The sequence below is a fragment of the Bombina bombina genome, chromosome 7 (genome assembly GCF_027579735.1).
Source record: "Bombina bombina isolate aBomBom1 chromosome 7, aBomBom1.pri, whole genome shotgun sequence".
In the NCBI taxonomy this organism is placed as follows: Eukaryota; Metazoa; Chordata; class Amphibia; order Anura; family Bombinatoridae; genus Bombina; species Bombina bombina.
Window position 1 is genome coordinate 586,426,408 of NC_069505.1, and position 13,254 is coordinate 586,439,661.

General features: G+C 41.1%; 1 protein-coding gene across 1 annotated transcript in view; it reads right to left on the reverse strand.

The window, feature by feature from the left end:
- Nucleotides 1-13,254, reverse strand: part of LOC128636603 (uncharacterized) — a 263,930-nt gene that overhangs the window by 40,765 nt on the left and 209,911 nt on the right. The window contains 1 exon segment of the mRNA XM_053689596.1: nt 12,323-12,471. Within this exon segment, the coding sequence (XP_053545571.1) occupies nt 12,323-12,471 (149 nt within the window).

Sequence of the window (13,254 nt, forward strand, 5' to 3'; positions counted from 1 at the left end):
TGTCCTGAAGATGGACCCACTCCGCACTGGATGGATAAAAATAGAAGATGCCGTCTGGATGAAGACTTCTGCCCGTCTGGAGAACCACTTCGCCCAGCTTGGATGAACACTTTTTCCGGCTTCGTTGAGGACTTTGGCCCGGCTTGGATGAAGACATCTCCTGGTAAGTCGATCTTCAGGGGGTTAGTGTTAGGTTTTTTTTAAGGGTGTTTTGGGTGGGTTTTATTTTTAGGTTAGGGTTTTATTTTTAGGTTAGGGTTTGGGCGGAAAAAGAGCTAACTGCCCTTTTAAGGGCAATGCCCATCCAAATGCCCTTTTCAGAGCAATGGGGAGCTTAGTTTTTTTTAGATATTATTTTATTTCGGGGGTTGGTTGTGTGGGTTTTACTGTTGGGGGGTTATTTGCATTTTTTTCAGGTAAAAGAGCTGATTACTTTGGGGCAATGCCCTGCAAAAGGCCCTTTTAAGGGCTATTGGTAGTTTAGTTAAGGCTAGGTTTTTTTTATTTTCGGGGGGCTTTTTTATTTAGTAATTAGTTTAAATATATTCGGCTAGATTACGAGTTTTTGTCGGTAAGGCTTGTGGTGTTAATGAGCAGTTTATGCTCACCGCTCATCTACAAACAACGCTGGTATTACAGGTTTTTTTAAACCCGGCGTTATCCGCAGAAAAGTGAGCGTTGAGCAAAATTTAGCTCCACATCTCACCTCAATACCAGCGCTGCTTACGGTAGCGGTGAGCTGGCTAAACGTGCTCGTGCACGATTTCCCCATAGGAAACAATGGGGCAGATTCGGCTGAAAAAAAAAACTAACACCTGCAAAAAAGCAGCGTTCAGCTCCTAACGCAGCCCCATTGATTCCTATGGGGAAAGTAAATTTATGTCTACACCTAACACCCTAACGTGAACCCCGAGTCTAAACACCCCTAATCTTACACTTATTAACCCCTAATCTGCCGCCCCCGACATCGTCGCCACCTGCATTATATTATTAACCCCTAATCTGCCGCTCCGGACACCGCCGCCACCTACATTATACGTATGAACTTCTAATCTGCTGCCCCCAACATCGCCGACACCTACATTATATTTATTAACCCCTAATCTGCCGTCCCCAATGTCACCGCAACCTAACTACATTTATTAACCCCTAATCTGCCACCCCCAACGTTGCCACCACTATAATAAAGTTATTAACCCCTGAACCTAAGTCTAACCCTAACCCCCCCTAACTTAAATATAATTTAAATAAATCTAAATAAAATTACTACAATTAAATAAATTATTCCTATTTAAAACGAAATACTTACCTGTAAAATAAACCCTAAGCTAGCTACAATATAACTAATAGTTACATTGTAGCTAGCTTAGGGTTTATTTTTATTTTACAGGCAACTTTGTATTTAGTTTAACTAGGTACAATAGTTATAAAATAGTTATTAACTATTTAATAATTTCCTAGTTAAAATAAGTACAAATTTACCTGTAAAATAAAACCTAACCTAAGTTACAATTACACCTAACACTACACTATAATTAAATTAATTTCCTACACTAACTACAAATAAATACAATTAAATACAATTATCTAAATTACGGAAACCCCCCCCCCCCACTAAATTAAAGAAAATAATAAAATAATTAAAAAAAATTTAAACTAATTACAACTAATCTAATCACCCTAATAAAATAAAAAAGCCCTCCAAAATAATAAAAATCCATACTAAATTACAAATAGCACTTAAAAGGGCCTTTTGCGGGGCATTGCCCCAAAGTAATCAGCTCTTTTACCTGTAAAAAAAAATACAATTCCCCCCCAACATTAAAACCCACCACCCACACACCCAACCCTACTCTAAAACACACCCAATCTCCCCTTAATAAAACCTAACACTAACCTCTTGAAGATCACCCTACCTTGAGACGTCTTCACCCAACCGGGCAGAAGTGGTCCTCCAGATGGTCCGAAGTCCTCTACGAAGCCGGGTAGAAGTGGTCCTCCAGACGGGCAGAAGTCTATCAGCCAATCGGAATTAAGGTAGAAAAAATCCTATTAGCTGATTACATCAGCCAATTGGATTGAGCTCACATTCTATTGGCTGATTGGAACAGCCAATAGAATGCGAGCTCAATCCTATTGGCTGATTGGATCAGCCAATAGGATTTTTTCTACCTTAATTACGATTGGCTGATAGAATTTTATCAGCCAATTGGAATTGAAGGGACGCTATCTTGGATGACGTCACTTAAAGGTACCGTCATTTAGTAAGAAGATTCCGGATGAAGAGGAAGCTCCGCGTCAGATGGCTTGAAGATGGCTCCGCTCCGGATGGATGAAGATAGAAGATGCCGCCTGGATGAAGACTTCTGCCTGTCTGGAGGACCACTTCTGCCCGGCTTCGTAGAGGACTTCGGACCGTCTGGAGGACCACTTCTGCCAGGTTGAGTGAAGACGTCTCAAGGTAGGGTGATCTTCAAGGGGTTAGTGTAAGCTTTTATTAAGGGGGGATTGGGTGGGTTTTAGAGTAGAGTTGGGTGTGTGGGTGGTGGGTTTTAATGTTGGGGGGTATTGTATTTTTTTTTACAGGTAAAAGAGCTGATAACTTTGGGGCAATGTCCCGCAAAAGGCCCTTTTAAGGTCTATTTGTAATTTAGTATAGGGTAGAGGTTTAGATTATTTTGGGGGGCTTTTTTATTTTATTAGGGGGATTAGATTAGGTGTAATTAGTTTTAAAAAATTGTAATTATTTTATTATTTTCTGTAATTTAGTGTTTTTTTTTTTTTAAATGTAGATAATTGTATTTAATTGTATTTAATTGTAGTTAGTGTAAGGAATTTATTTAATTAAAGTGTAGTGTTAGGTGTAATTGTAACTTAGGTTAGGTTTTATTTTACCGGTAAATTTGTATTTATTTTAACTAGGAAGTTATTAAATAGTTAATAACTATTTAATAATAATTGTACCTAGTTAAAATAAATACAAAGTTGCCTGTAAAATAAAAATAAACCCTAAGATGGCTACAATGTAATTATTAGTTATATTGTAGCTAGCTTAAGGTTTATTTTACAGATAAGTATTTAGTTTTAAATAGGAATAATTTATTTAATTGTAGTAATTTTATTTTGTTTTATTTAAATTATATTTAAGTTAGGGGGGGTGTTAGGGTTAGACTTAGGTTTAGGGGTTAATACATTTAATATAGTGTCGGCGACGTTGGGGGCGGCAGATTAGGGGTTAATAAATGTAGGTAGGTGTAGGCGATGTTAGGGATGGCAGAATAGGTGATAATAATATTTAACTAGTGTTTGCGAGGCGGGAGTGCGGCGGTTTAGGTGTTAATATATTTATTTAAGTGGCGGCGATGTCCGGTCGGCAGATTAGGGGTTAAAATTTTTAGTTAAGTGTTTGCGATGTGAGGGGGGCTCGGTTTAGGGGTTAATAGGTAGTTTATGGGTGTTAGTGTACTTTTTAGCACTTTAGTTAAGAGTTTTATGCTACGACGTTACCCATAAAACTCTTAACTGTTGACTTTTAAATGCGGTAGGAGTCTTGACAGGAGAGGGTGTACTGCTCACTTTTTCCAAGATTCGTAATACAGGCGTTAGGAAAATCCTATTGAAAAGATAGGATACGCAATTGACGTAAGGGGATTTGCGGTATGCTCGAGTCACGGAAAAAAAGTGAGCGGTATACCTGTACCTGCCAGACTCGTAATACCAGCGGGCGTTAAAAAGCAGCGTTGGGACCTCTCAACGCTGCTTTTTAAGGCTGACGCAAGACTCATAATCTAGGTGCTTGTAATTTGTTTATTATTTTCTGTAATTTAGTGGGGGGGGGGTTGTACTTTAGCTAATTTAATTTAGGTAATTGTATTTAATTTAGTTAATTTATTTAATTATAGTGTAGTGTTAGGTGTTAGTGTAACTTAGGTTAGGTTTTATTTTACAGGTACTTTTGTATTTATTTTAGCTAGGTAGTTAGTAAATAGTTAATAACTATTTAGTAACTATTCTACCTAGTTAAAATAAATACAAACTTGCCTGTAAAATAAAAATAAACCCTAAGCTAGCTACAATGTAGCTATTAGTTATATTGTAGCTATCTTACGGTTTATTTTATAGCTAAGTATTTAGTTTTAAATAGGAATAATTTAGTTAATGATAGTAATATTTATTTAGAATTATTGTAATTATATTTAAGTTAGGGGGTGTTAGGGTTAGGGTTAGACTTAGGTTTAGGGGTTAATAACTTTAATATAGTGGTGGCGACGTTGGGGGCGGCAGATTAGGGGTTAATAAATGTAGGTTGGTAGCAGCGACATTGGGGGTGGCAAATTAGTGGTTAATAAATAGTATGTAGGTGTTGGCGATGTTGGGGCAGCAGATTAGGGGTTAATACATATAATGTAGGTGGCGGTGGTGTCCGGGTCGGCAGATTAGGGGTTAAAAATGTTATTATAGTATTTGCGATGTCGGTTTAGGGGTTAATAGGTAGTTTATGGGTGTTAGTGTACTTTTTAGCACTTTAGTTATGAGTTTTATGTTACGGCGTTGTACCATAAAACTCTTAACTACTGACTTTCAAATGCGTTAGGACAGGGTAGGGTGTACCGCTCACTTTTTGGCCTCCCAGGACAGACTCGTAGTACCGGTGCTATGGAAGTCCAATAGAAAAAAGACTTTACGGAATTTACGTAAGTTGTTTTGCGGTAAGGCCAAAGAAGTGTGCAGTGACCCTAAACCTGCAAGACTCGTAATACCAGCAGTAGTAAAAAAGCAGCGTTAGGACCTCTTAACGCTGCTTTTTTACCCTAACGCACAACTCGTAATCTAGTCGATAGATTTTTAGTTAAAGGATAAAAATATCTTAAAATCATTAATAATATGGGAACTTATCTACTACATAATGTATATACGGTAATATAGATTAAGAAAATATCCAGCTTGTATCTCTTGAAGATATAATATATTGCTTATAGACATTTGAAGTTCACAGTTAGAGCTGATTATAGACTAAAAAAGAAAACCATTAAGAAATTCACTGGTACATTTATTTTGTAATAGTATATATATTATTATATTTTTATATTTTTGGGCAATGGTCTGCAAACTGAAAATTGTTACAAGTGAAAGGAGCGGTTTGAAGTTATGAAAAGATATTATAATCAAAGGGAGCAGTTATGAATAATGTTTAAATAGTTCATTTTCATAATACTATCTTTAAATAACAAGATAAGAAAAGTTGATGGAAACTTTTAAAATAAAGATCAATGAAAAAAAAAGTGGACAGAAGGGTTAACAACTAGCCCTTTATAGAGGAGGAGCATGGAAAAAAGATCATCTTGACAAAGGCTCCGAGCAGCTGAAACACGTAGACGTTCTTTTTCATAGCTCCTGACATTAGGATCCCGGATGAACTCCCATAACCCCAGCTTTGAAATCTGCTAAAGAACGAAGTGGTAGGAGTTTGAAGAAACCAAGTAAATTTGAGAGTGCGCTCACTTAACTGTTATCCACTATTGGATGGAACAAACACGCATCATCTAACTGACTTTAGAAGTGTGTCGGCTGGCGGGGGACGCCGAAGTAACAGTGAGTAAATTGCAACCACTGCACACAAAATTACCATCATACAATTTAACTTAGAAAGAAAACTGCAACATTTTTTTGCTGAAGAATACAAAAGATAGAGGGCGCCACATGGTGCAAATCAGGCTGTAAATACTGGGTATTAAGGTCCCATTAATTATGTGGGTGTGTAACTGTTCTGTTTGCTGATTGCATATCTTTAGGTTTAAATGTAGCAGCTATGAGAATGTTTGTATAGCCTGAGGAAACAGTGCTGTGACACTGAGAAAAGCGTTGCTGATGTTTTACCCTTTAAATAAAACATTTTTATTGATTCTCGCTGCTGCACTTTATTTTGGATGTCACTTTATGTAGCATTGGATGCTACTACCTTGCTTATTTGAGCACCTGCTGACCATTGACTGTGGCCTTCATTAATCTGTGACTATCCCAACACATCCAACTGTGGCATTCAGGAGCACTTTCTGGACTCCCTCTGAATTCTCTTTGGTGGGATAAAGGATACCATCTGATCCTGGTGTGCCTAGGAGTCTGCCGGGCGACTCATTGGTTCCAGCCTGCTTGTACCGCACATTAGTGCTTGTCATCACGTGAGTAGGATCTCATCTCTACCTTAATACCCAGGATTTACAGCCTGATTTGCACCATGTGGCGCCCTCTATCTTTTGTATTCTAGACCCTATATCTGTGTCGTGGCGTGACACACTAGAGGAGCTGCCTTAAGCCGTGGATCCTGCCTTGGTATTGGACAAGCTCTGTATTAGGATTCCATTTTCATTGTATATTTGGACTTCTAAGTATAACTTCTAACTATACCTGATGGTCATATGATACTTGTTTTGTACTTTACAATAATACTATATAATACTATAGATTATTAATATTTTGGGGCTTATTAGACCCACTGTGTATTTCACTAAGGTCCATTAACCGTACATTGTGCTATTTATATATACATATACTCTTCCCTCCTTATATATATATATATATATATATATATATATATATATAACCTTTTTCTAATAATACCTTTATATAGTTGGCGCCTCTTATAGATATACCCGTTTTGGCACTGCAGTGCCGACTACGTATCTTGTATATTTTTTTGATGAAAAAGACAATTTGTGGTTAAAAACACCTGTCATTGCTGAACTGTTTTTGTGGTTACATTGTTCAAATACATCCCTTAATTGCACACTCCAAGAACTCTCTACTTAAAATAAGCTGTATTAAAAATACTACATCTGAAAACTAATTCCTTTACTAAAGATACAACTCTATCAAGGAACGTTTTGTCACCAGTATCTGAAAAAATCTTGTATATGAGAATATAAGAATATTGGAGAGGAGAATAACCAACATTGCAGCATTGTGATTCAAAATCTCTCTGATATAAAGCAATACATTTTAATTGAAAAATAAAATAAGCTTGAGAAGCTGAGAGTTACAATGATTAGTTAGAATAACCGCTCCTAATTTCAGTTTAGATATAACCTATAAAGAGGAGTTATATTGTATTGTATTATAATTGTATCCAATCATTCCTACGCAAGAGGTATAAAGTACGAGTTTTTTATTATTGTATGTACAATATTTGTTTTTAAAGTATATTATAGAAATGACTTTTGCTTATTAAGATTTAGGACGCCGGTTTCATTATTATTATTGCATTGTTTATATCTGAATGCATCTAATTTTTAAACCGATAAAAGAAACTTTTGGTTTATATTTTTGAACATATTAGTTGTTTGTGAATCGATTAATTATAATCAAGGTTTAGTAGTCGGTTAGACCTTTGTGAGGATCAATAGTGAAAATTCCCCAATTATCCCAATCTGTTACACAGATAGCCAGGAGGCGCTACCTACATCCTTTACCTGTATTAATCATTTGTCTCTAGATCACACTCTGTGAGAAGTACGATCAGTGGGGAGGTAGAGATCTGTCATTTTTTTAAGTTCAAAAGACACCCTAGCCATTATTTTATCGCTCTGATGGAGGCCAAATGGACAAACACATGAACGACAAACCAGACTTTTTGCGGGTTCTTGTCTATACCTGGAAAACAGAGCACAATGTTACCCAACGTACACCCAATTAAGCAAAAGAACAACGACACACCAGAGCCATTCTTCCTACCCTATGTATTACCTCATCTAAATCTTATTGTAAGGATCTTCGGTAGACCTGAGATATGTCTTGTAGCACTACGATTTCCAACGCCCTAGCGCCTTAATCCTGTCCACTGACCAACCTAATGCAGCTGCGCTGGTCGCCAACCCTAAAGGAATGAGGAGCAATGTGCGACACATCCAGCCCCGCCTTTTGCAGTGATTTTTCTAATACTCGTCGGAATTGAAACCAAAAAGACAAAAGAGCAAAAAGAGGGCATTCAAGTGTAGTTAATTAGACACCAAAATTATTGCTCAAATGAAATTCTACTCACCAGAATTAATATATATATATATGCCTTTATTGTAAATACAAGGTTAAAAAGACTCTGTGTCCCATATGCAGCAAACGGTTTCCCAAACAGTTAACAGCTGGAAGTTCTAATCACAGGATACAACCTGCGGCGGGGATAGCCGGTTTGCCCTCCCTCAGCTGTTACTCTCGGTTCCCGGTATCCCCGCCGCAGGTTGTATCCTGTGATTAGAACTTCCAGCTGTAAACTGTTTGGGAAACCGTTTGCTGCATATGGGACACAGAGTCTTTTTAACCTTGTATTTACAATAAAGGCATATATATATATTAACTCTGGTGAGTATAATTTCATTTGCGCAAGAATTTTGGTGTCTAATTAACTACACTTGAATCCCCTCTTTTTGCGCTTTTGTCTTTTTGGTTGCATATTTTGGATCCTGTATCCCACAAAACTCTGGAGGAGGAAGAGTTTTAAAACAAGCAGCAAAGAGGGGAAAAGAAGTGGAAACCTGTCCAGACTTTTGCATTTTATCTGAATGAACATTTGTACCATTTTGGAGATTCAAAGGTACATTGGACTAATATCTGTTTATCAATTTCAAAGTGTTTTACTTTCTGTTGTTAACGTTATTTATCACTCCAAATTTGTGGTGGATAATATTCCCCTTTTTTTTGGGCATTAATAACATATCTTCAAAGTTTAGGTGTGGAACTATTAAGCTAGCGCTGTTTAGTGTAATTTTGTGCTCGTTGGAATTGAAACTTAGTTATCCCTAAACCATTTTGATGGATTAGATATGCCCTCCCCCCCCCCACGGGGAGCCGAGCTCCAAATTCAGTTAACACTGCCACAGAGCAAATTCTGTCATCCTCCGTTTGTGGAAGATGCCGCTATTCTCCTTTTCCTTCCTGATCTGTCTTGGATCTTGGAATGAACAGCAGAACAGACTCAGTTGACATCCTAACATGCTGTTTTTGAACTCCTGCTTGAGGACAGGCTCTAGAGGGGGAAACTAATTCGCTAACCCGCAGAGCGCCAAGGAATGCGAGCGCAAAAGCCGCCTTACAAAATGACACCTCATATTGACCTGCGCATATAGCCTTCAGTGCTTGCATAAGCATTATCAGACGGGAAATGGTAATAGGCTCTCTAACATCTCTATTCTTCAATTCTTTGCGACCCCAGCCCCTTACCGATTGCCTTACTAGGAAAGTGCCAGTAAAGTCTCTCACTTGGAATAGCTTGCTGAAGAAGGACAATGTTGCCAATTTTCCTTGCACCAAAGATTTCCTAAGTCCCCTAGATTGAAGGGCCACCATCCACTCCAAGAGGGTTACCTGAGAAGCCTCGTGATAAGAGAGACGTTTGCTCTCGCAGAATGTCTGCCACTCATTCCAATGCCTCACGTAAGCCCTCCAAGTCGCAGTAGCCAATGAAGCCTTAATTAGAGGGAACACAGATTCCCAGGGAATGCAAGCTGCCAGAGATAAAATGGGCAGGGCTTGTCATGAGGAGAGGCACAAGGAGCTATCTTTTTAAATTCATCCCACTTCCCCCTAGACAGTGCGTCAGCCATAATGTTGTTTACCCCTGGCACGTGCTTTGCTGTGAAATGAATATTATTTTGCCAGCATCAAAATACTAAATGTCTAAGAAGCCTGACAACAACGGCAGATGTTGCAGATAGACGGTTGATTGAGAAAACTACACTCTAATTATCGCACCAGAAGACCACTGATTTATTCGCTAACCATGGGGCCTATCTATCAAGCTCCAAATGGAGCTTGACAGCCCATGTTTGGCTCAACAGAAACAGCAGTTATGAAGCAGCGGTCTAAAAACCGCTGCTCCATAACCCTGTCCACCTATTATGAGCAGGCAGACAGGAATCGCCACAATTCAACCCGATCGAATACGATCGGGTTGATTGACACCTCCCTGCTGATGGCCGATTCGCCGCGAGTCTGCAGGTGACAGCCTTGCACCAGCAGCTCTTGTGAGCGGCTGATGCAATGCTGAATACGGAGAGCGTATTGCTCTCCGCATTCAGCGATGTCTGTCGGACCTGATCCGCACTGTCGGATCAGGTCCGACAGACATTTGATAAATGGGCCTCCATAACTCTACTGCTACAATTATGGGAAATTGCTTGAGGAAACACAAGTACCTTGTTAGACCTGACTGATCCCAGGATGCTGGCCACAACTCTGCACTCCATTCTGCACCCAGAATTGCCCCATACCCCACAGAACCAGCTGCATCAGTGAACAGATGAAGCGACTGGTTGGATTCTGCAGGTGTTCTCCAGATACAGATCCCATTAAAATCTAAAACAAACACTTCCCAGATGCCCAAATCATCTTAAATCTCCTCTGAGATTCTTACCCTAGCCTTTTGGGGTCTAGCTCCTCCCAGTTGTGCTTCCAATCTGCGATTGAAAATCCGCCCCATAGGAAAGACACGGCCAGTGAAGTTCAGCAGCCCGAACAATGATTGCAATTCCCACACCGATAGACACTGCGCTCACTACGCACCGTGTCCAGCAAGCGTATCAGTTTATCTTCCGGCAACCGACAAAGCTCAGCAACAGAGTCTATCTCAATACCTAGAAAAGTCAGGCGCATACACAGACCCTCCGTTTTGTCGACCACGAGAGGAACCCCAAACGTGTTCATGAGGACAGTCATGCCCCTCATCAAGTCTGGGTGGAATTTGGATCTACCACCAATAGAAAATCGGCCAGATAGTGGGTGATCCGATCCGATCTCATATACTGTACTATGGCCCAGTGAAGGAATGAACTGAATGCCTCGAAGTATGCGCACGATATAGAGCAACCCATCAGGAGGCACATGTCCACATAGTATTTACCTTCAAAATAGCAACCCATTCACCTGAAAGATATAGGATTAATAGGAAGGAGTCTGAATGCTGCTTCGATGTCGAGCTTTGCCATAAGAGCCCCTACTCCCGCCCGCCTCACAATATCAATCGCTGACTCAAATGACTGATATTGAACTGAACTCAGTTCCGGTGATATGATATCGTTTACTGACCTTCCTTTTGGAAAAGAGAGGTGTTGAATAAGGCGAAATTTACCTTTCTCCTTCTTTGGCACCACCCCTAGTGGAGACACCACGAGCCCTTCTATTGGAGGTTGACTAAACGGGCCGGCCATGCGCCCCTAACCCACTTCCTTACCAAGCTTTTCTCAAACCGCAAATGGAAACTGATAAGCAGATTTTAAATTACGATGTGTTAAAGATCCTTTTACCCAACTCTGCACGGTAATAATAAACCCTTCCCGTAACCCAGAAAGAAGCAATCCTGCCGCCAACCGGTCTGGGTACTCTGCTAACCAAGTCTCAAGGATTTCCACCTTCAGCGGGGAGGCTGCCCTTCCAAGTAGTGAGCGATTTTCCCCCACCGCGTTTGCCGGCCTGATCGAGTTTTTTGGAGCATTCGACTCCTGGGTGCTGGCTGCCGCAATATCTACATACGTGGCAAAAGGAACAAGTTGATCCCTTCTCGCACTGTTTGTCTTGGTATTTCCAGCATTCCCACCCCTTTCTGAAAGCGTGCAAGCCCGTCTGAAAGGGCTGACTGCTCTGAGCGGGAGGAGGAGCTGTCGCCACCTCCGGCCCAAGCTTTGCCCATAAGGTCAATTCAATGGCCCCAAATGATAGAGCGGGGTTCGCTGCCATTTTTCTGCAGTATCCTATGTTATAATCCCACCAGGCTCAGTCTTTATGACATTTGTAAACTCTCTCAATTGTGTCTTGATACTTCAGTATATCTGCCCCTTGGTCTGGCCATCTAGCTAGATAACAAACCCAGCACCCTAAGATAGCTCACCCACTCCTCATAAGTGTCTGGACTTTTGATCTTTTTTGGGCCCATGCCATCCTTGGTCATTTCCTTTTACTTTTGAGCCTCTGCTGAGAGCTTGAATATGTTCACATACTTCCTACTATGTATTTTCTTTACCACCTTTGACTTTAAGTGCTCATGTAAGCAGTGAATTGCAAAAGAAAACAAATCTCCATCCAAGGCAGACTTCCTATTGCTCGCCTGCATGACTGCGCCCTCTGCAGGTGCCACATTAGCTGTAACTAAAGCCTTATCTAAGGACTGCACATTGCCCTGACTGCGTGCTTTATTTCTATCTGAAATCAAAGTTGTAAGCATTATATACATGAATTTTCCCCTTTTTTATGTAGGCGTAACTAACTGTCACTCTCTGAGTTAGACCCAGAAGAGCTTGAATCCTCTTCATCATGTGTGTGTGTATTGCTAGTGTTTGCTCACCGGTTTCCATAAGCTGCAATTCTCCTTGTGCTGTCCCAGAAGAAGACAACCCGACTGCATCTCTGGATATGGAAGGTGGTGCCGTTGTTCTCTGTCAACCTCACTGCTATCTCCCTAAATCCTGAGTGTGCAACATTCTGAGGTTCCATCTGTGGGAGGATAAAGAGGAGAGGAGTACCGGCCTCATGGGAGGTTGAGACACCACTCACACTTGCACCAACATTCACACCATATGTGCCCATGCTAGTGCCTTGTTGCTCCCTAGCTTACAGTATCTGAACCCCCCCAGCATATAACCCACTTACAGGCCCCCATGTATTAGAAACATATTCATAATTCATATTCCCCATTTGGCTATCCAATGCCTGATGAGCCGGCATATCCCTAGGCATGTCACTAACATATGATCCCATATGCGGCCCTAGCCTGTACCCCTGCCAATTCACACCTGCATCCCTTAGGCCCAAAAGCCCAGGGCTCATGATGCTAGCCCGTCTTTCCACATATAAATCATGGATTGAACTGCTTTGCAAGCGCATCTGCCCCACGCTGCCCCCCTAGTGACCCTCCGCGGCCGGCACCCCCCCTCCTACCTTGTGGTTAGAGGGATGCAGAGAGAGCGGGCTGTTTTGCTCCTCTCCTGGCAGATGATTGAGCGCGTCCGCGCCTTCCCTGACCAAGACCGGAATTCCCGCCCACCTAAAGTACGCCAGGAGGTGGAGCCATGATCGTGGCCTGTGAGGCCTGTGCTGCCACATCCGTGGCAAAGGTAGGCCTGCCAGGGGTAGAAGGAGGTGGGAGGGAAGAGGTCACTGCTTCAGTTGGTACCGGGTGTAGGCTGCCTTGCTCCGTAGGCCATGTGGTGGTGGAGACAGGAGGAAAAACTGTGAACAGGCCGTGTGCAGGCCCCCCACTAGGAGCAGATGGATGGG